The sequence below is a fragment of the Aquarana catesbeiana genome, linkage group LG03 (assembly GCF_042186555.1).
Source record: "Aquarana catesbeiana isolate 2022-GZ linkage group LG03, ASM4218655v1, whole genome shotgun sequence".
Classification (NCBI taxonomy): domain Eukaryota; kingdom Metazoa; phylum Chordata; class Amphibia; order Anura; family Ranidae; genus Aquarana; species Aquarana catesbeiana.
The window spans coordinates 632262858-632290292 of NC_133326.1; the positions used below are offsets into that span (position 1 = coordinate 632262858).

At 44.5% G+C, this 27435-nt stretch overlaps 1 protein-coding gene across 6 annotated transcripts in view; it reads left to right on the plus strand.

The window, feature by feature from the left end:
- Positions 1-7536: 7536 nt before the first annotated feature.
- The window catches only part of ADGRE5 (adhesion G protein-coupled receptor E5), a 432832-nt gene continuing 412933 nt past the window's right edge, over positions 7537-27435 (plus strand). For 2 of the 6 annotated variants that reach the window (XM_073622463.1, XM_073622473.1), the window contains exon 1: positions 7537-7670. In XM_073622463.1, coding sequence (XP_073478564.1) covers positions 7616-7670 — 55 coding nt within the window. In that variant the 5' untranslated portion in view covers positions 7537-7615. The remainder of the gene's footprint in view (positions 7671-27435) is intronic. The other 4 variants (XM_073622462.1, XM_073622471.1, XM_073622469.1 and 1 more) reach the window with 3 other exon arrangements.

Here is a 27435-nt window from a genome sequence, read left to right on the forward strand (position 1 = left end):
AGGCAGCATTTGTCAAATGAAACTGGACACTGGGTTGCTTGGAGGCAACAAAGGGGGGCCCTCTGCAAGGGTTTGGACTTACGCTGCTGTCTCTTCATGTCATTGGTTTTGAGCCAGATACCGTAGATGGGCACCCGGTTGGCTCCTTCACCAGAGCCCTCCGAAGTTTCCCTCTGGCTTCTAGAACTGTGCTTCAGGCTTCACTGGGTTTGGACACACCTGTCAATTAATGTCCCACATAATTTCAGCATACCTCGGTATGCTCAATGGCACTCCTCACTGGTACACGTGAAAATGCTCATCACCGGCTCCGATATAGACACTAGTATGGATATCCATAATATCCCTGTAATTATGGATAATCAAACATTATAATCACTTGATCTTACTGGATCTAATGAATATCAATTAGCTGGGTGATTTTTTGGCCAGAAAATTTGATAAGTGGGGGCTAACCCCCTCATTAATCACTTAATAAGTGATTAATAATTATGTGAGATCTAATCTCATCCTTATGTACTACCACCTAATATCTCTAACGTTAAAACCACTTGATCTTACCGGATCTAACGAATAGCTATTGGCCTGAATGATTTTTGGTCAGAAGATTGCATGTGGGGGGGGGTTAACCCATCCTTATGTACCACCTAATATCTCTATTTTTATGTGGAATATCTCTGAAATGATGTGAGATCTAACAGTAAAACCACTTGATCTTACCGGATCTAATGAATATCTATTAGCCTGAATGATTTTTGGCCAGAAAATGTGATAAGGGGGGGCTAACCTGTCCTTATGTACCACCTAATATCTCTATTCTGATGTGGAATATCTCTGAAATGATGTGAGATCTAACGTTAAAACCACTTGATCTTACTGGATCTAACGAATGTATATTAGCCTGAATGATTTTTGGCCAGAAAATTGCATGTGGGGGGGCTAACCCGTCCACATGTGCCACCTAATATCTCTATTTGGAACAAGAAAAACTGTGCACTATAAGTACACCGAGGTCGCCCTTGGAGGATTTTACTGGCAAAAAGTAAATATATAGTATCAAGAGTATTTTGTATAAAAATGCACAAAAGTGCCAATTTTATTAAACATGTAGAGAGATATATATAAAAAGTAACAATACAAATACAATTATACAAGGTGCAAGTACAAACATAATATGCACATCCAATTGTATACAGTAGATATGACAACCCAGTGCCAACAGCCCGCAGCCTATAGGGTAAAAGATCAAGCGGATGAAATGTACAGCACATAACCCGACATGTTTCGGAAATAGGTATGTATTACTCCTTCATCAAGGGATTTACAATTGGGTGATCAAATCTCTATCTGTAATATAAATTTCAAAATGGTAAAGTAGTATCGTCATAAATATATGTGACTACTAACAAAGGTTGTAGTTGTAACAAAAGTAATACAAGAAAAAAACAGAAAAACTAGTCATGCTTACATCAATCTGATTCATAAGGACAAACAAATGGTGACAAAGCAAAAAATGAACACCAGAGGTGGAGCAGGCTGGCTTAAAAAGTCCATGGGACGTAAGATGGACATCCACAAGTGTGAGACTTAGCGCTGCAACACTTTCACAAGAGACGCCTGATTATGGTCTGTATGATTAAAATAGTAAATAATGAATACAAGGAGCGTATAGGTTGAGCCCATATGCAGCTAAGAAAAACAATCACTAAGCTGCAGTGGAAGAGCATATGGGATGAAATTCTCCCAATGCCCTAATGTATAGAGTATATAAAGTAATTAGGATTACCTTGTGGTTTTTACACGATCTCTTGAGACACAGACCTCCGGGCAGCAGTTCAAAACTGACAAATGCCCTAGGAGTGTCTGTGTCTCATAAGGCATAGCTGATTTGGCATCAGCCAATCAGCGTCCGCTCCACCGAATCAGCTGCATATGGAGCAGCTGTGTGTGGAGCTCAGAGCGTCCCCGCTGAGGCGTTGACGCTGAGGCGCGTGGCGTAGCCACGCCCCGGGGGGGCGTGATGACGTCACGTGCCGCCGCGTCACCAGCGGGCATACGATCCCCATGCAAGCAACGAGGCAGGCATGGGGTCACACAAGAGAGCTCCTCCACGTACAAAGGCACAGGGGACAGGCAGGATTGCACCGCCCCTTAACCGTGCAAGTGTGGAGCTTACCCGCTGGGTGTCAGTGAGCATGCGAGCGGTCCACACTCAACAGACTGTGCCATCTAGTGGACAAAAAGGAGAATGAATGAAGCCACCCTGCTGTACAAGAATATAGAAAATAACAAAGAGCAAGGAAAAAGAAAAAAGGGGGGGGGGAGAAAAAACATTGTATAACATTGTAATACACTATGTGGTACAAACATTCAGTTTCATGACAAACAATTTAAGTCCAATAATGACAGAGGAAAAGAGGACTACCCTGGATGTGTGAGAACATAATTACATCTTTATAGTGCTGTATCTATCCTAGAGTGTTTAGTATGCACCTTGCACATAATGATAAATGACATATAAAGAGGAAAAGAGCAAGCAGAGAGACATATGGGGAGGCCCCTATAGATCCAACTCACAAACCCCTGATGAAAAGCCAGGGAGAAAGATCTATAGGGGCCTCCCCATATGTCTCTCTGCTTGCTCTTTTCCTCTTTATATGTCAATGTTTTTTCTCCCCCCCCCTTTTTTTCTTTTTCCTTGCTCTTTGTTATTTTCTATATTCTTGTACAGCAGGCTGGCTTCAGTCATTCTCCTTTTTGTCCACTAGATGCCGCAGTCTGCTGAGTGTGGACGGCTCGCATGCTCACTGACACCCGGCGGGTAAGCTCCACACTTGCACGGCTAAGGGGTGATGCGATCCTGCCTGTCCAATGTGCCTTTGTACGTGGAGGAGCTCTCTTGTGTGACCCCATGCCTGCCTCGTTGCTTGCATGGGGATCGTATGCCCGCCGGTGACGCGGCGGCGCATGACGTCATCACGCCCCCGGGACGTGGCTACGCCGCGCGCCTCAGCGTCAGGGGGACGCTCTGAGCTCCACACACAGCTGCTCCATATGCAGCTGATTTGGTGGAACGAACGCTGATTGGCTGATGCCAAATCAGCTGTGCCTTATGAGACACAGACACTCCCAGGGCATTTGTCAGTTTTGAACTGCTGCCCGGAGGTCTGTGTCTCAAGAGATCGTGTAAAAACCACAAGGTAATCCTAATTACTTTATATACTCTATACATTAGGGCATTGGGAGAATTTCATCCCATATGCTCTTCCACTGCAGCTGAGTGATTGTTTTTCTTAGCTGCATATGGGCTCAACCTATACGCTCCTTGTATTCATTATTTACTATTTTAATCATACAGACCACAATCAGGCGTCTCTTGTGAAAGTGTTGCAGCGCTAAGTCTCACACTTGTAGATGTCCATCTTACGTCCCATGGACTTTTCAAGCCAGCCTGCTCCACCTCTGGTGTTCCTTTTTTGCTTTGTCACCATTTGTTTGTCCTTATGAATCAGATTGATGTAAGTATGACTAGTTTTTCTGTTTTTTTCTTGTATTACTTCTGTTACAACTACAACCTTTGTTAGTAGTCGCATATATTTATGACAATACTACTTTACCATTTTGAAATTTATATTACAGATAGAGATTTGATCACCCAATTGTAAAACCCTTGATGAAGGAGTAATACATACCTATTTCCGAAACATGTCGGGTTACGTGCTGTACATTTCATCCGCTTGACCTTTTACCCTATAGGCTGCGGGCTGTAGGCACAGGGTTGTCATATCTACTGTATATAATCGGATGTGCATATTATGTTTGTACTTGCACCTTGTATAATTGTATTTGTATTGTTACTTTTTATATATATCCCTTTACATGTTTAATAAAATTGGCACTTTTGAGCATTTTAATACAAAATACTCTTAATACTATATATTTACTTTTTGCCAGTAAAATTCTCCAAGGGCGACCTCAGTGTACTTATAGTGCACAGTTTTTCTTGTTCCATTTTAATTAAGGATGTTGGCACTTTGTACATACTTCACTCTCATTTCAATTCTTATTTCCTAATATCTCTATTTTGATGTGGAATATCTCTGAAATGAAGTGAGATCTAACGTTAAAACCACTTGATCTTACCGGATCTAACAAATATCTATTAGCCTGAATGATTTTTGGCCAGAAAATTTGATAAGGGGGGGCTAACCCGTCCATATGTACCACCTAATATCTCTATTTTGATGTGGAATATCTGTGAAATGATGTGAGATCTAACGTTAAAACCAGTTGATCTTACTGGATCTAATGACTATCTATAAGGCTGAATGATTTTTTGCCAGAAAATTGCATGTGGGGGGCTAACCCGTCCATATGTACCACCTAATATCTCTATTTTGATGTGGAATATCTCTGAAATGAAGTGAGATCTAACGTTAAAACCACTTGATCTTACCGGATCTAACAAATATATATTAGCCTGAATGATTTTTGGCCAGAAAATTTGATAAGGGGGGGCTAACCCGTCCATATGTACCACCTAATATCTCTATTTTGATGTGGAATATCTGTGAAATGATGTGAGATCTAACGTTAAAACCAGTTGATCTTACTGGATCTAATGACTATCTATAAGGCTGAATGATTTTTTGCCAGAAAATTGCATGTGGGGGGCTAACCCGTCCATATGTACCACCTAATATCTCTATTTTGATGTGGAATATCTCTGAAATGATGTGAGATCTAACGTTAAAACCACTTGATCTTACCGGATCTAACGAATATCTATTAGCCTAAATCATTTTTGGCCAGAAAATTTGATAAGGGGGGGCCAGGTCATTAATCACTTAATAAGTCTCCAATTATGTGAGATCTAACGTTAAAACCACTTGATCCTACCAGATCTAACAAATAGCTTCCAAAATAGCTAACTGTTTGGTCGATTTTTTGATAAGGGGGGGCTGACGACGGGTTAGCCCCCCCCAGCAAATAACTGTTAATATTGCTTCTTCTGTGTGAGATCTAACGCAAACAACGGTTGATCTAACCTGATCTAACAAAGATCTAACAAACTGCATAAGATTTTTTTCAAAAATTTTGATATGGGGGGGCTAACCCGGCAGAGGTGGAGATTTCTTCCAACAGCATACAAATCCCAGAACTCCCTGGGAGAACGTTCTGTGTTCTGAAATGACTCAATTCCGAAACATGCCATTTTGTGGCTATTTTTGAATATAGCACCTGTAACGATCCCAGGTGTTACAATTGTATAAAGATCCTTACATCAGGCCAAAAAGAGCAACAACTGAGAAAGAAAGAGGGACAGACGGATTTGTTTTGAAAAGAGACAATCCCTCCAAATGGGGGACAGTTGGCAGGCGTGCATTGCATTCTCCCAACATAAGGACCAAGCATCCACAAACAGTTCCTGGCAAACTATTTATGATCAGGAGCCAGTAGGATGGGTTCCAGCTCATGTGTCCACTGCGACAGCTAAACATAATGGTTGCATAATCTGGAACTTTGCCTCCCATTGTTAAGATCCACTGCCAGGTGGCATCAGCAAGGGGTAATATGCATGGCACAGGAACACCTCTATAACCATGCTATGACAAAATTCAAGGTACCCTCATAATTAAAATAAAAATAGTGCTGTGCTGTAATAAGGTATCTTAAAGTATACACAATGTAATGGTGCATATCATATGGACAAAACTAGGCAAATCGCGTATAAAGTAACAAAGTGCAAAAGTACCAGTGATAATAAACTAAATAGACATCTGCTAAAAAATGAACAATAAATCAACAACAAATGTCCCTAGTTCCTGATGAACGTTCAATAGCATAAGATAAGATGTAGTATCATATAATGTCCTTTTCTTCTTGAAATAAAAACAGTGAAAATCAAAAACGCTATCAGCTATGTCCGCAAGATGTCTTCTTTATATGCAGTGCAAAAAAGCAAAATGAAGTGCTGAAGAACTGGTGATGACTTTCTCATATGAAGTGCAAATGAATAGTAACTTCTTATCTTCAGTGCAATACGTGGTATATGCAAAATAAAGTGCTGAAGGGCTGGTGATAACTTTCTTATATAAAGTGCAGATGGATGGTGACATCCTATCTTCAGTGCAATATGTGGTATGTGCATGTCCCCTTACCTTACTGCTGTAACAGCGTGTAAGTGTGTCTTTGCGGGTAACGGATATGTTCCCTATGGATCTGGGTATCCAGCGACCTCTGGATCTGGCGTTCCTGGATCTGCTGGTGTGTGTCCGCCTATGCAACCAATAGCTCTCTGCCAGACATGGCTGGTTCCGCAAATCTCATTAATGGGCATGAGGAAGTATAAAAGGAAGAACAGGGGGGATGCTCAATAGTGTAGTAGTTTTTTTTAAGTATTTATTAAGAACAGCAAACACAGTTAGAGTACTCACATTTAAAATACATGTAAATGCAAAACAAAACATGAGCAGCAAACTCGTCGATGTCACTCCCGGTGCCTGTACGTCCCGACGCGTGTTCGTCACGGTCACGTGACTTCATCAGAGCAACCCTGATGAATCTGTTACCTTACAGCAGTAAGGTAAGGGGACATCCACATACCACGTATTGTACTGAAGATAGGAAGTCACCATCCATCTGCACTTTATATAAGAAAGTTATTACCAGTCCTTCAGCACTTTATTTTGCATATACCACGTATTGCACTGAAGATAAGAAGTCACTATTCATTTGCACTTTATATGAGAAAGTCATCACCAGGTCTCCAGCACTTAATTTTGCTTTTTTTGCACTGCATTTAAAGAAGACAACTTGCGGACATAGCTGATCGTGTTTTTGATTTTCACTGTTTTTATTTCAAGAAGAAAAGGACATTATATGATATTACACCTTATCTTAGACTACTGAACGTTTATCACTAACTAGCGACGTTTGTTGTTGATTTATTGCTCATTTTTTAGCAGATGTCTATTTAGTTTATTATCCCTGACACTTTTGCTCTTTGTCACTTTTTATGTGATTTGCCTAGTTATGGCCGTATGACATGCACCATTGCATTGTGTATAATTTTAGTATACCTTATTACAGCGCAGCACTATTTTTATTTTAGTTTACTTTAAGGTTCTGGCATTACCTGCAGTGTTTGCAGCAGTATACGCTTTATCTATTTAGTGGCGCGGGGATATTTTTATTTTATTATCCTCATAATTGTTGCAGATCTTGTTTTTGTCCTAAAAAAGGACAAAACAGATGCTGTTACATTTTCTGACACGTTAGCCAAATTACACAAAGTACACAATATAAAAAGAGGAAGAGAATCCATTTAAGCTTGGAGTGTAATTAAATAAAAACAAAAAACGTCTATTTTAAAGAGAAGGGAAGAGACAAAGACATACAGAAAGCCAAATCACCTAATGAATAACAAATAAAAGATTTGCATAGGAACCAGAAAAAAGTGTCAGGTCACAATGGAGAATAATATCTAGGTCTAAAGCAGAAAGAAAAGGGTGGTGGAAAACACATGCAAGAAGTGTAGCTATAAACTAAGTTAGCTGGAAGAACACACAAAAGCACAAACCTTCAAAGGTTATCGGGAACCCCATTTAGTGTTATGAGAATGAGAGATCCAGGAAGGTGGATGATGTGCAACCTTCTCCTGATCACAGGTAAATTTCTGTGTATGTCCAAGCTTTAGCTTCTTTAATATTACTTTTAGAGCTATCTCAGTCTCCTAACCATTTCAGTCCTAGAAGATTTGGCTGCTAAATGACCGGGCCATTTTTTGCGATTCGGCACTGCATCGCTTTAACTGACAATTGAGCGGTCGTGCGACGCTGCACCCAAACAAAGTTGACACACTTTTTTCTCACACATAGAGCTTTCTTTTGGTGATATTTGATCACCTCTGCGGTTTTTATTTTCTGTGCTATAAACAAAAAAAGAGCAACAATTTTGATAAAAACTGAATATTTTGTACTTTTTGCTTTAATAAATATCCCCATTTTTTTTTTTAACCACTTCAGCCCCGGAAGGATTTACCCCCTTCCTGACCAGAGCACTTTTTACAATTTGGCACTGCGTCGCTTTAACTGCTAATTGCGCGGTCATGCAATGCTGTACCCAAACAAAATTTGCGTCCTTATCCTCCCACAAATAGAGCTTTCTTTCGATGTTATTTGATCACCCCTGCGGTTTTTATTTTTTGCGCTATAAACGGAAAAAGACCGAAAATTTCCAAAAAAATGATGTTTTCTACTTTTTGTTTTAAAAAAAATCCAATAAACTCAATTTTAGTCATACATTTAGGCCAAAATGTATTCGGCCACATGTCTTTGGTAAAAAATTTCAATAATCGTATATTTATTGCTTTACACAGCTTTTAGTTTATGACTGCCTATGTCATTTCTTGAGGCGCTAAAATGGCAGGGCAGTACAACCCCCCCCCCCCCCAAATGACCCCATTTTGGAAAGTAGACACCCCAAGGAAATTGCTAAGAGGCATTGAGCCCATTGAATATTAATTTTTTTTGTCCCAAGTGATTGAATAATGACAAAAAAAAAATTACAAAAAGTTGTCACTAAATGATATATTGCTCACACAGGCCATGGGCATATGTGGAATTGCACCCCAAAATACATTTAGCTGCTTCTCCTGAGTATGGGGATACCACATGTGTGGGACATTTTGGGAGCCTAGCCGCGTACGGGGCCCCGAAAACACCGCCTTCAGGATTTCTAAGGGTGTAAATTTTTGATTTCACTCTTCACTGCCCATCACAGTTTCGGAGGCCATGGAATGCCCAGGTGGCACAACCCCCCCCCCCCCCCAATGACCCCATTTTGGAAAGTAGACACCCCAAACTATTTACTGAGAGGCATAGTGAGTATTTTACAGCTCTAATTTGTTTTTGAAAATTAAGAAAGGCAAGGAAAAAAAATGTTTTTTTTTCTTTTTTCAATTTTCAAAACTTTGTGACAAAAAATGAGGTCTGCAAAATACTCACTATACATTTTTATCAAAAATTTACGCCCTCAGAAAGCCTGAAGGCGGTGCTTGGTTTTCGAGGTCCCGTACATGGCTAGGCTCCCAAAAAGTCTCACACATGTGGTATCCCCGTACTCAGGAGAAGCAACAGAATGTATTTTGGGGTGTAATTTCACATATTCCCATGGCATGAGCAATATATCATTTAGTGACAACTTTGTGCAAAAAAAAAAAAAAAATGTGTCTTTTTCCCGCAACTTGTGTCACAATATAAAATATTACATGGACTTGACATGCCTCTCAGCAAATAGCTTGGGGTGTCTACTTTCCAAAATGGGGTCATTTGGGGGGGGTTTGAACTGTCCTGGCATTTTATGCACAACATTTAGAAGCTTATGTCACACATCACCCACTCTTCTAACCACTTCAAGGCAAAGCCCTTTCTGACACTTTTTGTTTACATGAAAAAATTTTTTTTTTTTGCAAGAAAATTACTTTTCCCTACAGATTAAAATGGTGGGTGTTTCATTTTTTTTTCACACAGTATTTGCGCAGCGATTTTTCAAACGCATTTTTTTGGGAAAAAACACAATTTTTACATTTTAATGCACTAAAACACACTATATTGCCCAAATGTTTGATGAAATAAAAAAGATTATCTTAGGCCGAGTACATGGATACCAAACATGACATGCTTAAAAATTGCGCACAAACGTGCAGTGGCAACAAAATAAATACATTTTTAAAAGCCTTTAAAAGCCTTTACAGGTTAGCACTATAGATTTACAGAGGAGGTCTACTGCTAAAATGACTGCCCTCGATCTGACTTTCGCGGTGATACCTCACTTGTATGGTGCAATTGCTGTTTACATTTGATGCCAGACCGACGCTTGCGTTCACCTTAGCACGAGAGCAGGGGGGGACAGGGGTGCTTTTTTTTTTTTTTTCCTTTATTATTTTTTTGCTTTTTTATCTTATTTTTAAACCGTTCCTTTCATTTTTTTTTAATCATTTTTATTGTTATCTCAGGGAATGTAAATATCCACTATGATAGCAATAGGTAGTGACAGGTACTCTTTTTTGAAAAAATTGGGGTCTTTTAGACCCTAGATCTCTCCTCTGCCCTCAAAGCATCTGACCACACCAAGATCGGCGTGATAAAATGCTTTCCCAATTTCCCAATGGCGCTGTTTACATCCGGCGAAATCTAAGTCATGAAATGCTCGTAGCTTCCGGTTTCTTAGGCCATAGAGATGTTTGGAGCCACTCTGGTCTCTGATCAGCTCTATGGTCAGCTGGCTGAATCACTGGCTGCATTCTCAGGTTCCCTGTTGAGACAGGAGAGCCAGAGAAAAACACGGAAGACGGTGGGGGGGGGGCATTCCCTCCCACTGCTTGTAAAAGCAGTCTAGAGGCTAATTAGCCACTAGGATTGCTTTTACATGAAAGCCGACCGCTGGCTGAAAAGAATGATACCAAGATGATACCTAAATCTGCAGGCATCATTCTGGTATAACCACTCAAAGTCGTGAATTGCGTACCTGAAGACAAAAAAATGGTTAACAATAAAACACAGTAAACAGTAAAGTATAAAAAATTGCATACCTGAAAAGCAAACATGATAAAACATAATAACAATAAAACATTGCACAATAGAATACAGTAAAAAAGAGCAGAACAATAGAGAGAGAATAGAGAGAGATAGAACAATAAAACGACAACTATTTTTTTTTATTTTATATTTTTTTGTGTTATTTTTTTTTTTTACACTTTTTTTTGTAACTGTAACTTTTATAACTGTAACCGGTTCCAGGTTCGGGTCTCTCAAAATGCGATGGCATCTTGGGAGACCATGTGAAAGTGTGCCTAGTCTGTGCAATGCTGTACCCTACGCTAATACTCAACTAGTGTATGGTAGCGTTCAAAACATTCACCAATGCAAAGACCAGGATTGTCAGGACAGGAGGGACAATAATAGCGGGTGTCACGCCTATATCCGCGCTTGCTGCAGACACGACATCTTTTTTGGGGGGTTCGTTGGGTAGGGGTACTCGGGAGGACATAAAAATGCCTCTCATGCAGCTGACTGCATTTGGTTGGGGATGTGAATGGGGGAAGTACGGGCGCTGCAGAAGTGGTGGGTTTCCAATTAGGATTGGCGAATGCAGCAGGAAGGGCATTATGGGCACAACGGGCCTGTGTTTGTCTTCTTCTTGGTGGCAGCGGGACACTACTTGTGCTTGCCACCTCACCAGCTTGAACTGCACTTATGGGACTCGCCACGTCACCAAGTGTTACTGCAGTGCTGGTTTGACTACGACCGGGGTGCACTAGGCCGCTGGTGCTTGCCAGTTCACCAAAATGCTACCAAAAATACTGTTAGCTATCGCAGGGATCAGGCCTGACTCTGCGAACGCTGCAGTTATGCGTTTAGTGTTTTGTAAGTGACAGTGATCAATCGATACTGCACTTGGGTGGGCTGGGCTGGGCTGGGCCGGGTGGAGGGGCAAAATGCAGGTGCTAGCAGGTATCTGGGCTGATCCCGCTAACACTGCGTTTTTGGGAACCCTAAACTGCTGGGGACGCTAGTATAGATCTGATCGGATCAGATATTGATCCGTTCAGCTACTATACCACTAAGGGAGGTGTACGGTGCATGCGTGGGTGTTAGTGGTACTGGCGCTAACCTGACGCTGCCTGGGGCTGGTGCTTGCCAGTTCACCAAAATGCTACCAAAAAAACTGTTAGCGATCGCAGGGATCAGGCCTGACTATGGCAACGCTGCAGTTATGCATTTAGTGTTTTGTAAGTGACAGTGATTGATCGATACTGCACTTGGGTGGGCTGGGCTGGGCCGGGCCGGGCAGAGGGGCAAAACGCAGGTGCTAGCAGGTATCTGGGCTGATCCCGCTAACACTGCGTTTTTGGGAACCCTAAACTGCTGGGGATGCTAGTATAGATCTGATCGGATCAGATATTGATCCGTTCAGATACTATACCCTAAGGGAGGCGTATTTTGCGTGCGTGGGTGTTAGCGGTACTGGCGCTAACCTGACGCTGCCTGGGGGCGACGAATATCACCGTCGGGCGATTAGGGGGCTAAACCTTTATTAGGTAATAAACGGCGGGTGCCCTGACACTATGAAAAATAAACTAACTAACCAGCGTCACCCGTAACAGTTATACAGTGATCACTGGTGAAAGGGTTAACTAGGGGGCAATCAAGGGGTTAAAACCTTTATTCGGTAGTATATGGGGGTCCCTGACCCTACAAAACACTGACGGCGAACCTATATATTTACCTCCCTAACTAGCGTCACCAGTGACACTAATACAGCGATCAGAAAAATGATCGCTTAGTGACACTGGCGACGGGGGGGTGATCAAGGGGTTAAAACTTTATTGGGGGGGCTTAGGGGGGTACCCTAGACCTAAAGGGGGCTAACACTAACTGCCCTACTACACTAACTGTCACAAATTGATACCAATGCAGTAATCAGAAAAAAAAACTGCTTGGTGTCAGTTAAAGGGGGAGGGGGAGTGATTGGGGGGTGATCGGGGGTGTATTGTGTGCCTGGCATGTTCTACTGTGTGTGTAGTGTTTGTGCACTCACATTGAAGTCTTCTCTCCTCGGCGCCGGAACGGAAAATACCGAGCCGAGGAGAGATGACATCATTTCCGCTGCTGCTGTTTAGCATACAGTAGCAGAGGAATGATCTCATTGGCCAGGAGCGATCGGGAGGGGGGGCCACGAATGGATGTCCTCCCCCTCACCTCCGATCGCCAGGGGACAAACGCCGACCGCCTTCGGGCACCGGGGGGGGGGTCCTATCAGACCCCCCGCCCGCGGGAGGCAGATCACGTACAGGTACGTGATTCTGCCTGCCCGAGCCATTGTGCCGACGTATATCGTCGTGAGGCGGTCGGCAAGTGGTTAAGCAACTCGATGAAGTTCTCAAACAAGAGAAATATGCATTTCTGCCACTATGGGCCACTGTAGGGTAAAGGCTCCAGTTTAGTTTACTTGTGGGCTTCATCTTGTGCCTCCTACAGTTGGGTGATTGTTGGGCTACAGTAGATGTTAGTTTCTGACCTCTCAGGCCTTAAAGTGTTACTAAATTCAAACATTTTTTATTGGTTAAACTAACAAACACTGTCCAATGGTATTGCACAAAGCGACCCTGATCCTCCTCTTCTCATGTCCCCCACCAACAATCTCGGCTCCTCGTCTTCTTCGTGTGTCCCCTATAGCAAGCTGTTTGCTAAGGAGGCACATGATGTCTGCTCTGCTCACTAATGAGCTGTGTGTCCATGGAGCCACGCTCCATAGACACACAGCGGGACTTAGCCCTGCCCCCACTTCCTCCAATGGCTCCTGCTGCTGTTCGAGTTTCTATGTGAAGAGGAATAGAGGGGAGAAAAGATGCAGCCGTGCACAGCACTGGATCTCTTCTCTCCTCTCTTCCCCTTCACACAGGGAAGGGGGAGGATAGAGAGCAATAAAACATGTTTTTTCTTAATGCAAGGAATGCATTAAGGTAAAAAAAGTTTTTAACTATTGTAACACCTTAATTGGCAGGTAAGAGGGTAAATTTGCCTGACAAATTAGTTTTTCTCTTTTAACTTTTAAATGATGCCTATTATTGCTCTCCAGGGACGTCCGGTGAGGTCAGTGACTGGTGAGGCACTGGCTAGTATCAGAGCCAGATACACACAGGTTACATACACCACGATCATTAGCGTGAGAACAATAATTCTAGTACTAGACCTCCTTTGTAACTCTAAACATGTAACCTGTAAAAAATTTCACAGCGTCGCCTATGGAGATTTTTAGGTACGGAAGTTTGGCACCATTCCACAAGTTTGCGCAATTTTAAAGTGTGACATGTTAGGTATTTATTCACTGGGCCTAGCATAAAAAGAAATATTGCTGCGCAAATACCATGTAACATAAAAAGTTGCAACAACCGCCATTTTATTCCCTAGGGTGTCTGATAAAAAAATATATATAATGTTTGGGGGTTCTGAGTAATTTTCTAGCAAAAAAAATATGATTTTTACATGTAGGAGAGAACTGTCAGAATTGGCCTGGGTGGCATGGGGTTAATTACCATAAGTAATATACAAATAATTATTATATATTGTTTTTAAGGTAATTTACTATATTTTCAATCTGTACTCAAGCAGGTGGCTTAACTGACAATTTTCTGAAGTTTGAAGTTATAACTTCCAACCAGTAATTTCACAGTAAATAGATAAACAATAAATTATTATGTCAAAATACAGTGAAAACCCAGGCCTTCTTCCACTATCTTAGCGCTATGGAGCTGGTAAATCTAATAATAATAAACACTATGCATTAATTATTATTATTATTATTATACAGGATTTATATAGCGCCAACAGTTTACGTAGCGCTTTACAACTTGAGGGTAGATAGTACAAATACAATACACTTTGATACAGTAGGAATCAGAGGGCCCTGCTCCTTAGAGCTTACAATCTAAGAGGGAAGGTCAAGAGATACAAGAGGTAATAACTGTGGGTGATGTGCTGATTGAGAAGATAAATGTACAGTTGTTAGGTGGGGGCCAGATAGGCTTCTCTGAAGAGATGAGTTTTCAGGGATCGTCTGAAAGTGGATAAAGTAGGAGAAAATCGGACGGATTGGGGTAGAGCATTCCAGAGGATGGGGGAGGCTCTGGAGAAGTCCTGAAGGCAGCATGGGATGAGGTGACAAGGGAGTGTGAGAGCAGGAGGTCTTGGGAGGAGTGAAGAGAACGATTAGGTTGGTATTTTGTGACTAGGTTAGAGATGTAGCTGGGGGCCAGGTTGTGGATGGCTTTGTAAGTTATAGTAATATCTTGAATTTAATTCGGTGACTGAGTGGCAGCCAATGGAGGGATTGGCAGAGGGGTGTAGCAGACGCTGAGCGGTTTGTGAGGTGGATGAGCCTGGCAGCAGCGTTCATGATGGACTGAAGTGGGTATAGCCTATTTAGAGGTAAACCAATGAGGAGAGAGTTGCAGTAGTCGAGGCGGGAGATGACCAGGGAGTGGATTAGAAGCTTTGTGGTGACATTGGTTAGGAGGGGGCGTATCTTGGAGATGTTGCGGAGATTGAGGCGGCAAGCTTTGGATAGTGATAGAATGTGGGGTTGAAAGGTTAGTTCAGAGTCCAAGATTACACCTAGGACCTTGGCGTGGGGAGATGGGTTGATAGTTGAGCCGTTGATATTGACAGGGAAATCAGGGGCAGTGGCACCAAAGGGAGGAAATATCACGAGCTCAGTTTTGGATAGGTTGAGTTTGAGGAAGTGATGTGACATCCACAGTGATTAATCACAGTGATTCAATAAATCAATGAACCACAGCGATACTAAAGTGTCAGCTGCCGCTTAAAATGTAATAAATAGCCAAAAAAACTGTTCATACAAAATAGTAAAATGTCCACAAGTACTTCAGTGAGTACAATGATTACTAAAGCAGCGCTACCATCTTTTCTTCTTATGACCAGCTTTCATATGATAAGTAACACATGAGAAAACATGAATGACAGATGGTGATAAAGGTCCAGAGAGACACAGATGGTGGTCCTATGATATTGAAGATGTGCACCTCACACCAGACTCCTCAAGCCATGCGTCACACTCCCTTTAGGGGTTATCACTGACCAGAAAGTAGAACACATCAGGGCTTGATATTTTACCAACGAATGTCATCCACATCGTGGAGGGTGTCAGAGCTGTACTGGATATCCCATAGGTACTCGGATAGAAAAAAACTTACAATAGCGTAACTCCGTTTTCTTATCCTTTATTCTTCTCAAATGACAGGCTCCATAAAAACTCACAGTTGGATGATTCTTATCTTATCAGCATTAAAAAGCATTATTAGGGCGGCACAGTGGTCTAGTGGGTAGCACTCTCACCTAGCAGTAAGAAGGGTCGCTGGTTCGAATCCCAACCATGACACTACCTGCCTGGAGTTTGCATGTTCTCCCTGTGCCTGCGTGGGTTTCCTCCGGGTACTCCGGTTTCCTCCCACACTCCAAAAACATACTGATAGGTTAATTGGATCCTGTCTAAATTGTCCCTAGTATGTATGAATGTGAGTTAGGGACCTTAGATTGTAAGCTCCTAGAGGGTAGGGACTGATGTGAATGTACAATGAATATGTAAAGCACTGCGTAAATTGACGGCGCTATATAAGTACCTGAAATAAATAAATAAATTATTCACTGCACAGAAGAGATACGAGATTCTTGTGTATTATGCAAAGTCCAGGAACAGAAGGGAAAGGGAGATCACTGCTCCAAGTGGATAAAATGGAAGTAAACCTCTCCTCAGAATTGAAGCTGCAGGTGTTGGCAATGCATATAGCAACAGGGGTGAGAAGATACTGGACAGCCGCACTCCAAATATCATGATATCATCATTTTTATGAATAAAGGCTACATTTTTTGGAGTGCGGCTGTCCAGTATCTTCTCTCGCCCCTATTCTGTGTGTATTAGGAAGACATTGTCCACCGCTAACTTCCAGCTGTCTCTTCCTGACCGTGGAATGCAAAACATCACTTCAGGTCGCCATAAGGTCACGCACTAATGCGTTTCGTCATTACGACTTCCTCTGAAGGCGCTGACCCAGGTGTCACTGACCCACCCATATTTAACTACTTAACGGCCGCGCTATAGCCGAATGATGGCTACAGTGTGGCTCGATAACTCTGGGAGGGCATACATTGACGTCCTCCCAGAATCTTGCTACCTCTGGGGCACGCACCCGGGAACATCCGTGACCGTCGGGTCCTTCGACCGCTTACCACATGATCGCTCCGGCGTCATGTCAAGCTCCTCTCTCCCCTCTGTGTACAGATCGGCACAGAGAAGGGAGAGGGGAGAGATCAGATGCTGCTGCAGCGCGGTGGGCCGGATGTGTAGTGCCCACAGCGCTGATTTGCCCACTCAAGCCATTCAGCCAGCCATCCATCCATACTCAGCTAGCCATCCATACTCAGCCAGCCATCCATCCATCCATACTCAGACAGCCATCCATCCATCCATACTCAGCCAGCCATCCATACTGAGCCATCCATCCATCCATACTCAGCCAGCCATCCATGCTCAGCTAGCCATCCATCCATGCTCAGCCAGCCAGCCATCCATGCTCAGCCAGCCATCCATCCATCCATGCTCAGCCAGCCATCCATACTCAGCCAGCCATCCATACTCAGCAATACTTATCCATGCTCATCCACCCAGCCATACTCAGCAATACTCATCTATGCTCATCCACCTATCCATACTCAGCAATACTCATCCATCCATCCATACTCAGCAATACTCATCCATGCTCATCCATACTCAACAATACTCATCCATGCTCAGCCATCCATACTCAGCAATACTCATCTATCCATCAATGCTCAGCCATCCATCTATACTCAGCAATACTCATCCATCCATACTCAGCCAGCCATCCATATTCAGCAATACTCATCCATGCTCATTCATCCATCCATACTCAGCAATACTCATCCATCCATCCATGCTCGGCCATCCCATCCACCCCATCCATATTCAGCCATACTCAGCAATACCCAGCCATCCCATCTGTACCCAGCCACCCCATCCGTACCCAGCCATCCCATCCGTACTCAGCCGTACCCAGCCATCCCATCCATACCCAGCCGTACCCAGCCATACTCAGCCATACCCAGCCGTACTCAGCCATACTCATTCATGCTCAGTCATCCCATCCATACTCAACCATCCCCATCCACGGCTCATCTATTCCCATTCATGCTCATCCATGCCACATCAGTTCTCATCCATGCCACATCCATGCCACTAGAGTGCCTCACAAAAGTGTAATAGGTATTTAAATTAGATTTGATATTTATGCCCCTAGAACGCCTGATGGTGCTCCCTGCATGTTGGGCCTCTCTATGTGGCCACGCTGTGTAAAAGTCTCCCACATGTTGTATCGCCATACTCAGGAGGAGTAGGAGAATCTCTTTTAGGGTGTATTTATTGGTATGTGCATGCTATGTGTTACAAATATTGTATAAATGGACAACTTTGTGTAAAAAAAAATGCGTTTTCATTTTCTTTACACATTTTCCAGAAACTTGTAGAAAAAATTACATGTTTAAAAGACTCATTATGCCTTATAGATTATACGTTGGGTTGTTTTCTTTCCAAAATGGGGTAATTTTTGGGGCGTTTCCATGGTCCTGGTGCTCCAGTTCCTTCAAAAGTGTAAGAGGAAGAGTCAAGAAATTATATGTGTAATTTATGCTCCAAGAACGCCTGACGGTGCTTCCTGCATGTTGGGCCTCTGTATGTGGCCACGCTGTGTAAAAGTCTCACATATGTGGTATCGCCGTACTCAGGAGGGGTAGTAGAATGTGTTTTAGGGTGTAATTTGTGCTATGCATATGCTGTGTGTGAGAAATAACCTGTTAATATAACAATTTTGTGAAAAAAAAAAGAAAAAAAAACTTAATTTTGCAAAGAATTGTGGGAAAAAATTACAACTTCAAAAAACTCACCATGCCTCTTACTAAATACCTTGGAATGTCTACTTTCCAAAAAGGGGTCATTTGGGGGGTATTTGTACTTTCCTGGTTTGTTAGGGTCTCAAGAAATGAGATAGGCCGCCAGTACATCAGGTGTGATCAATTTACAGAGATTGTCACCATAGCTTGTGGACTCTATAACTTTCACAAAGACCAAATAATATACACCGATTTGGGTTATTTTTACCAAAGAAATGTAGCAGTATAAATTTTGGCCAAAATTTATGAAGAAAAATTACTAATTAGCAAAATTTTAATGAAAAATGCATTTTTTTACAGGATTTTCGGTCTTTTTTATTTTATAGCGCAAAAAATAAAAAACCCAGAGGTGATTAAATACCACCAAAAGAAAGCTCTCTTTGTGTGGAAAAAAAGGACAAAAATTTCATATAGGTACAGTGTTGCATGACTGAGTAATTGTCATTCAAAATGTGAGATATATGAGGTATAGTGAGGTGTAATGTCATGAACATGCAACAGTACAATGCAATGCATATATCCTGTTAACAAAGGGCTCCCCCCTAGGTTGTAATGCAATGTTCCAAATGCAAAGTAAACTGTGATGCATTGTAGAAGATGAATAAAGTTTCTTGTCTTCAGAATCTTCAGCTAGCTTATGTATTATGCCCGTACACACGGTCGGATTTTCCAATGGAAAATGTCCGATCGGAGCGTGTTGTCGGAAATTCCGACCGTGTGTGGGCTCCATCGGACATTTTCCATCGGATTTTCCGACACACAAAGTTGGAGAGCAGGAGATAAAATTTTCCGACAACAAAATCCGTTGTCGGAAATTCCGATCGTGTGTACACAAATCCGACGGACAAAGTGCCACGCATGCTCAGAATAAATAAAGAGATGAAAGCTATTGGCCACTGCCCCTTTATAATCCCGACGTACGTGTTTTACGTCACCGCGTACAGAACGATCGGATTTTCCGACAACTTTGTGTGACCGTGTGTATGCAAGACAAGTTTGAGCCAACATCCGTCGGAAAAAATCCTAGGATTTTGTTGTCGGAATGTCCGAACAAAGTCCGACCATGTGTACGCCCTATTAGACTGCAGTATTTGTAAATCCAAACAGGGCAACAAGTAGAAAGCAAACTGTGGGATAAGTGATGCGCTGGTAATTGTGTACTTGCAAATATAAGGCACTTATAATACTTCCTCCTTAGCAGTGGGTATAGTTCAGTTTTGACTTTATAGTACAGATAAACAAATCCTAAAGTTCCACTGTATGCAGCCTGTGAATAAGTGAGATCACTTCTGTGGGACTACAAGTCTCACCAGCAGTCTGTAGATAACACACTCAGTTAATAATGTACTCTGCTGAAATAGGCATGTGCCCTTCTCACCAAGTAGACCCAGAGGCTGTGAGGCTCTGTCCAGACTCCAGGGCCGATCCTAGGGTCACAGGCGCCTGGGTGCAGAAATATTTCTGGCGCCCCCACATGGGCGTGGTCATTTTAGTAACTCCTCCCCTTTACAAATATTTCTATGGCAACGACTCAACCACAGAGATGCTCCACCACAAAGTCTTCATTACCCTGGGATCCTTACAGGTACAATAAACAAAATACAGGAAGAGAAGCAAGAGTACTTTATTGGGACCTGGAGTGGGGCCTCTCTGATGGAGACAGAGAGCGCTTCTGTTAGAGAGTCTGTTAGAAAGAGCCCCCAGAAATACTACAGACATGATACAGGAGATGATCAGAGACTGCAGACATAGTACAGGAGATGGTCAGAGATTGCAGACATAGTACACTAGATGATCAGAGACCGCATACATAGTACAGGAGATGGTCAGAGACTGCAGACATGGTACAGGAGATGGTCAGAGACTGCAGACATGGTACAGGAGATGGTCAGAGACTGCAGACATGGTACAGGAGATGGTCAGAGACTGCAGACATGGTACAGGAGATGGTCAGAGACTGCAGACATGGTGCAGGAGATGGTCAGAGACTGCAGACATGGTGCAGGAGATGGTCAGAGACTGCAGACATAGTGCACTAGATGATCAGAGACTGCAGACATAGTACAGTAGATGGTCAGAGACTGCAGACATAGTACAGGAGCTGGTCAGAGACTACAGACATAGTACAGGAGATGGTCAGAGACTGCAGACATGGTACAGGAGCTGGTCAGAGACTGCAGACATAGTACAGGAGATGGTCAGAGACTGCAGACATGGTACAGGAGATGGTCAGAGACTGCAGACATGGTACAGGAGATGGTCAGAGACTGCAGACATGGTACAGGAGATGGTCAGAGACTGCAGACATGGTACAGGAGATGGTCAGAGACTGCAGACATAGTACACTAGGTGATCAGAGACTGCAGACATAGTACACTAGGTGATCAGAGACCGCATACATAGTACAGGAGATGGTCAGAGACTGCAGACATAGTACACTAGGTGATCAGAGACCGCATACATAGTACAGGAGATGGTCAGAGACTGCAGACATAGTACACTAGATGATCAGAGACTGCAGACATAGTACACTAGATGATCAGAGACTGCAGACATGGTACAGGAGATGGTCAGAGACTGCAGACTAAGGATGAGCTCCGGCGTGTTCGCAAGCTGCACGTGCCGAGCCCGCCAGGAAGTCGGTAATGCGCTGCACTAATCACAAGCAGTGAGACATTTCCTGATCTCTGCAGCCGCAAAGCACCCTTGTCCATTGAAATCAATGGGCAGTGCCTGCAAAGCGCCATCGCAGTTGCGCCTTTGAACCCTTTAGTGGGGGTTAAATGTACCTCTAAAGCAACGGTAAAGCGCCACTAAAAGTAGCAGCGCATTACCGCCAACGCCCCTGCACTGTCAGTGTGAAAGGCCTCTTAGTACATCTCATTAGAAAACACATCTGTAATTGAACTACTGAGGTGCAGGAAGGGACAGGGGCTGTGTATCCTATGTAATCTATCATACCATAAAACATCTCCTAGCAGGGGCAGCCCAGAGCAAATCTAAAGGTGTGCAGGGGATGCCATTCCTACACACAGCACACTGACCCACCTCAGTTCTCTCTCCGTGCAGCCTGAGATAGAGATGGGAGGGGGAGGCATTCCAACTGGAGTTGGTAGAGACAGTGCGGGATCCCAGTGTGAGGAATTTGTTCCCGCACATCAGCAGCCACTGACTAGAACCAGGGCCGGATTAACATAGGGGCTGGTGGAGCTGCAGCTCCAGGCCCCTCCCTCAATATAGGCCCATGGCAGTGGCTTATTAATACCTGTGTGCCTTCCTGAAGGAAGAGGAGCCCTCTGTGCACACATGGAGGAGACAAGTGTTAGTGCAGCCGATGCCTGACTCCTATCACAGGATCTGTTACACTCACACAGATCCTCAGTGTCTGGGAGCTGCCTGGGGGAGGGGTGCTGAAGTTCTCCTAATCAGCAGGAACCCGGGAGGAAGGACATCTTACATGCTGTTATGATAACGTTAGTACATTTGTTAGGGAGGTGTTGAGTAATTATTGTGCTAGGGGACAGACTGCTGCTCCCCCCCATGTAATGTGCTCTCCCTCTTGTGCCCAGTGCCTACCATGTCATGTGCTGTGCATTGCAGAGCCCACTATGTAATGTGCAATGCCCACTATGTCGTGCTGTGCCTTGCATGTAATGTGCTGTGCCCACCATGTCATGTCATGTACATTGCAGTGCCCCCATGTAATGTGCTGTGCCCGTCATGTCATGTACATTGCAGTGCCCCCATGTAATGTGCTGTGCCCACCATGTCATGTCATGTACATTGCAGTGCCCCCATGTAATGTGCTGTGCCCACTATGTCATGTGCTGTGCATTGCAGTGCCCCCCATGTAATGTGCTGTGCCCAGTATGTCATTTGCTGTGCATTGCAGTGCTCACTATGTAATGTGCAGTGCCCACCATGTCATGTGCTGTGCATTGCATTGCCCTTCATGTGATGTGCAGTGCCCACTATGTCGTGCTGTGCCTTGCAGTGCCCACCATGTAATGTGCAGTGCCCGCCACATCGTGCTGTGCCTTGCAGTGCCCACCATGTCATGTGCTGTGCCCACCATGTAATGTGCAGTGCCCACCATGTCATGTGATGTGCCATGCAGTGCCCGCCATGTCATGTACTGTGCCATGCAGTGCCCGGCATGTAATGTGCAGTGCCCACCATGTCATGTGATGTGCCATCCAGTGCCCACCATACCATGTGCAATGCCCACCATGTCATGGACTGTGCCATTCAGTGCCCGCAATGTAATGTGCCGTGCCCACCATGTCATGTGCTGTGCCTTGCAATGCCCGCTATATAATTTGCAGTGTCCACCATGTCATGTGCTGTGCCGTGCAGTGCCCACCATGTCATGTGCAGTTCCCACCATGTCATGTGCTGTGCTGTGCCCACCCTGCCATGTGTTGTACCCAGCATGTAGTGTGTTGTGCCCACTGTGCAATGTGCTGTGCTGTTCAGCAGTGCCCACCATGTCATGTGTAGTTCCTAACATGTAATGTGCAGTTGCATTACCCACCATGAAATGTACTATGCCATGCAGTGCTCACCATGTAATGTGATGTGCCATTCAGTGCCCACCATGTAATGCGCTGTGCCCACCACATCATGTACTGTGCCATGCAGTGCCCACCATGTAATTCGCTGTACCCACCATGTAATGTGCTGTGCCATGCAGTGCCCACCATGTTATGTGCAGTGCCCACCATGTAAATTGCTGTGCAATGCCCACCATGTCATGTGCTGTGTTGTGCCCACCGTGTCATGTGCTGCGCCATGCAGTGCCTACCATGTTATGTGCTGTACATTGTCCATCATGGCATGTGCCGTGCAGTACCCACAATGGAATGTGCTGTGCAGGGCTCACCATGTCATATGCGGTGTCCACCATTTAATGTGCTGTGCTCACAATATAATGTGCTGTGTCGTGCAGTGTCCACCAATGTGCCCAATGGAATGTGGTGTGCAGGGCTCATCATGTCATGTGCGGTGTCCACCATTTAATGTGCTGTGCTCACAATGTAATGTGCTGTGCTGTGTTGTGCGATGTGCAGTGCCCACCGTGTCATGTGGTGTCATGCAGTGCCCATCTTGTCATGTGCTGTGCCCACCATGCCATGTGCAGTACCCAGCATATAATATTCTGTGCCCACCATATAATGTGCTGTGCAGTGCCCACTTGTAATGTGCAGTGACCACCATGTAATGTGCTCAGCTGTGCCCATCATGTCATGTGCTGTGCCCACCATATAAGGTCCTGTACCCACCGTGTGCATGTGCTGTGTTGTGCCCACCATGCAATGTGCTGTGTTATGCAGTGCCAACCATGTCATGTGCTGTGCCCACCATATAATGTACTGTGCTTACCTTGTAATGTGCTGTATTGGGCAGTGCCAACCGTGTAATGTGCTGTGCCCGCCATGTAATGTACTGTGCTTTGCCCACCATTAAATGTGCTGTATCCATGTATCCACCATGTAATGTGTTGTGCCAACCATGTAATGTACTGTGTTATTCCCCCCTGTGTAATATACTATACTGTGCCCCCCTCACTCTCACCCCCCTCTCTCTCTCTTTCATCCCCCTCACCCCCTCTCTCTCTCATCCCCTCTCTTTCACCCTGTTCTCTCTCTCACCCCCTACCACCCTCTCTCTCTTTCACCCTCTCTCTATTCCCCTTTTTCTCGTCCCCTCTCTCTAACCCCCTCTCTCTCTCTCTCATTCATCCCCTTTTTCTCTTTCCCCCCTCCTCTCATCCCCTCTCTTTTAACCCCCTATCTCGCTATCACCCCACCCCCTCTTTGTCTCGTCCCCTCTCTCTCACCCCTCTCTCTCACCCCCTCTCTCTCCCCTCTCTCTCTCTCATTCACCCCCTTTCTCTCTCTTTCCCCCTCCCTCTCATCCCCTTTCTTTCAACCCCCCATCTCGCAATCTCTCTCTCTCTCTCTCTCTCTCTCTCTCTCTCTCTCTCTCTCTCTCTCTCTCTCTCTCTCTCTCTCTCATTTAAGTTTAACAAAAAATTGTTTGCGTCTTCATTTCATTTTTTTTCATAAAAAGGCCCGCCAAAATCCTTAGCACCAGGCCCATGATGCTCTTAATCTGGCCCTGCCTAGGTTATCCAATGGGCTTTTTTTTTTTGGCCATTTTCTTCAATAGTGCAAACGTAATTTCTTAGATACATGAGGTGACAATCTCTTCTTCAGCTAACTATTATGTTGTGGGTCTGCTACAAACACACCTTGTTTTTGTTGTTAATGTATGTAATGCATTAATGATAAAAATATTCATTTTCAACACCATGAATTAATTTTTTGGAGTGACGAAAATGGCCTGATTGGGGCAAATTATAAAGCACTGTGGGTGTTATTTACTAAAGGAAAATCCACTTTGCACTACAAGTGCACTGCAAAAGTGCACTGAAACTGCACTTGTAGTGCAAAGTGGATTTGCCTTTAGTAAATAACCCCCCTTGTCACTGTAAACACCAACTTAAGCAAAAAACTGCTATTGAGCATTGAAAGAAGCCACACATTGTTAAGTAGAAAAATTCTTACTCTGTGCACATTCACATGTGAGACTAGAAAAGGGTTTTTGAACAAACCAGCATATTTTTGGATTCAATTTTTTTTTTTGGACAGTAGAAATATACTTTTTTTGTGGTAAACAGGCATGTTTTTAAAACCATAAAACAATACACAGCTCAGGAACTTACAAAGTTCAACTTTGATAAATTGAAGGCAATATCAGACATTAGTATGTCCAAACTGGGTTGATATTGTCTTCATCAGATGGGGTGATTGAGGTCTGACTATCATTTCCTTAGTTGATCCTTGGATCGCCGTACCCCAAAATTCCTGTGCAGACTTTTCACAACTTTAGTCATGATCTTGGCCTTTCTCACATGTGGGTTTAGGTAAGGTCCATGCTTCCCATCATAGTCGGTCCTCTTCAAGATGTCCACCGTCTCAACCATCTCTACAAAGGACATATTTGAGGCCTTAAATCTCCTCCGGGATCGGGACGTTCATGGCTCCGGGCTTTTGTTGCTGCTGCTGTCTTCATGCACTTGTTCTTTCTCCGCCATGTGCTCTCTCACTGCGCTGAAAGAGAAGGGGAGGGGAATATACTAGAAGAAGGTTAGGGGCGGGCGGAGTTTAACGCATGCGCAGTGTATATAAAGCGAAACACGCGTGCGTCGTGCGTACGATCTGTGAGTGGAGGAAGGAGTAGCGGAAGCGCTGATCGTTCTATCGAAGGTACAATTTTAACTTGGGGCATTAGTGGCCTATACTGCTTATAGATTGAGGCCTATATTGGGACAAGATTATGTGAGTTTAGCCTGACATTAGGGTTTGTCTTGTGTTGTGTCTAGCAGATAAAATGGATCGACTCAACGATCATGATTTCCTATCCCAATTCATTGATTTGTACAGAGAGCTGCCCTGTCTGTGGCAGACAAAAAACCCTTTTATACAAATCGACTAAAGAAGAAGGCAGCACTGGATAAATTGTTGGAATTTGTGAAGCCGCAGATCCCCACGGCAGACATCAACTATTTGAAGTCCAAAATTGGTGGCCTGAGGAGCACATACAATAGGGAGCGCAAGAAGGTCCAGGATTCCATGATATCAGGAGCAGCAGCAGATGACGTTTATGTCCCCAGGCTGTGTGTCAGGACAGTACTTACCGAGGCTGAGATGCCGAGAGCGGTCCGCCCTTGCAACTACGCAAGGGCGGGGATGATACAGGGAATGGGTGGCACTAAGGAGCACGGGCCACCAGCAGGTATAAAGTTCCTTGTGGAGGACTGCAGAGCCGGATCTGGGGGTGCAGGAGTCTTGGAACTGGCTAAGGACCCAATGCTGGGTGGAGTAAGCAAATCTGTAAACAAGCCAGGGGCGGATCCAGGGGGGGGGCAACAGGGCAATTGTATGTATGTAGTACAGGCGGCGGCGGTCACTCACACTGAAGGTGGATACATACCAGGAGGAGGTGGGTGGAGCCTCTTCCCTGCACTCGTTGCTAGACGCCAGGCGGCCCAGGCGTTAGCAACGAGTGACGTCAGTGAGTGAGTCACCGTCACGTCGGAGCGGAGTTCGGACTCCAGTCTCAGCCTCCGGCGCGGCTGACAGTGCGGGCAGCCCTGTAGGTGACAGTGCGGGCGGCTCCACCGTGGCTGACAGTGCGGGCGGCTCCACAGTGCGGGCGGCTCGGTCAGTGAGTGAGTCGGTGAGGGGGGGTAGCTGGGCGGCTCCATGTGACTGTGAGTGGTCTGCTGGCCAATCAGGGAGCCGGCGGGCACGGGAGCAGAGAGATGACATCTCTCACCACCCTGAGCCCGCCCTGCATCCCTGCAGTTCCGCCCTCACTGTGAAGGCAGCTGTGGGCAGCAGAGAGATTACATCATCTCTCTGCTGCCTGACTCCGGGACATAGCAAGAGACCACCTTAGCAGGAAAGTGTGACATGGCAGGTGACAATCTGCATCTGGTGGCAGGAGACGTGGCAAGCGACAATCCACAACGTGTGGCAGGAGATGTGGCAAGTGACAATTCACAACGTGTGGCAGGAGACGTGGCAAGTGACAATTCACAACGTGTGGCAGGAGACGTGGCAAGTGACAATCCACAACGTGTGGCAGGTGACGTTGCAAGTGACAATCCACAATGTGTGGCAGGAAACGTGGCAAGTGACAAGCCACAACGTGTGGCAGGAGACGTGGCAAGTGACAATCCACAACGTGTGGCAGGTGACGTGGCAAGGGACAATCCTCAATGTGTGGCAGGAGACGTGGCAAGTGACAATTCACAACGTGTGGCAGGTGATGTGGCAAGGGACAATCCACAATGTGTGGCAGGTGACGTGGCAAGTGA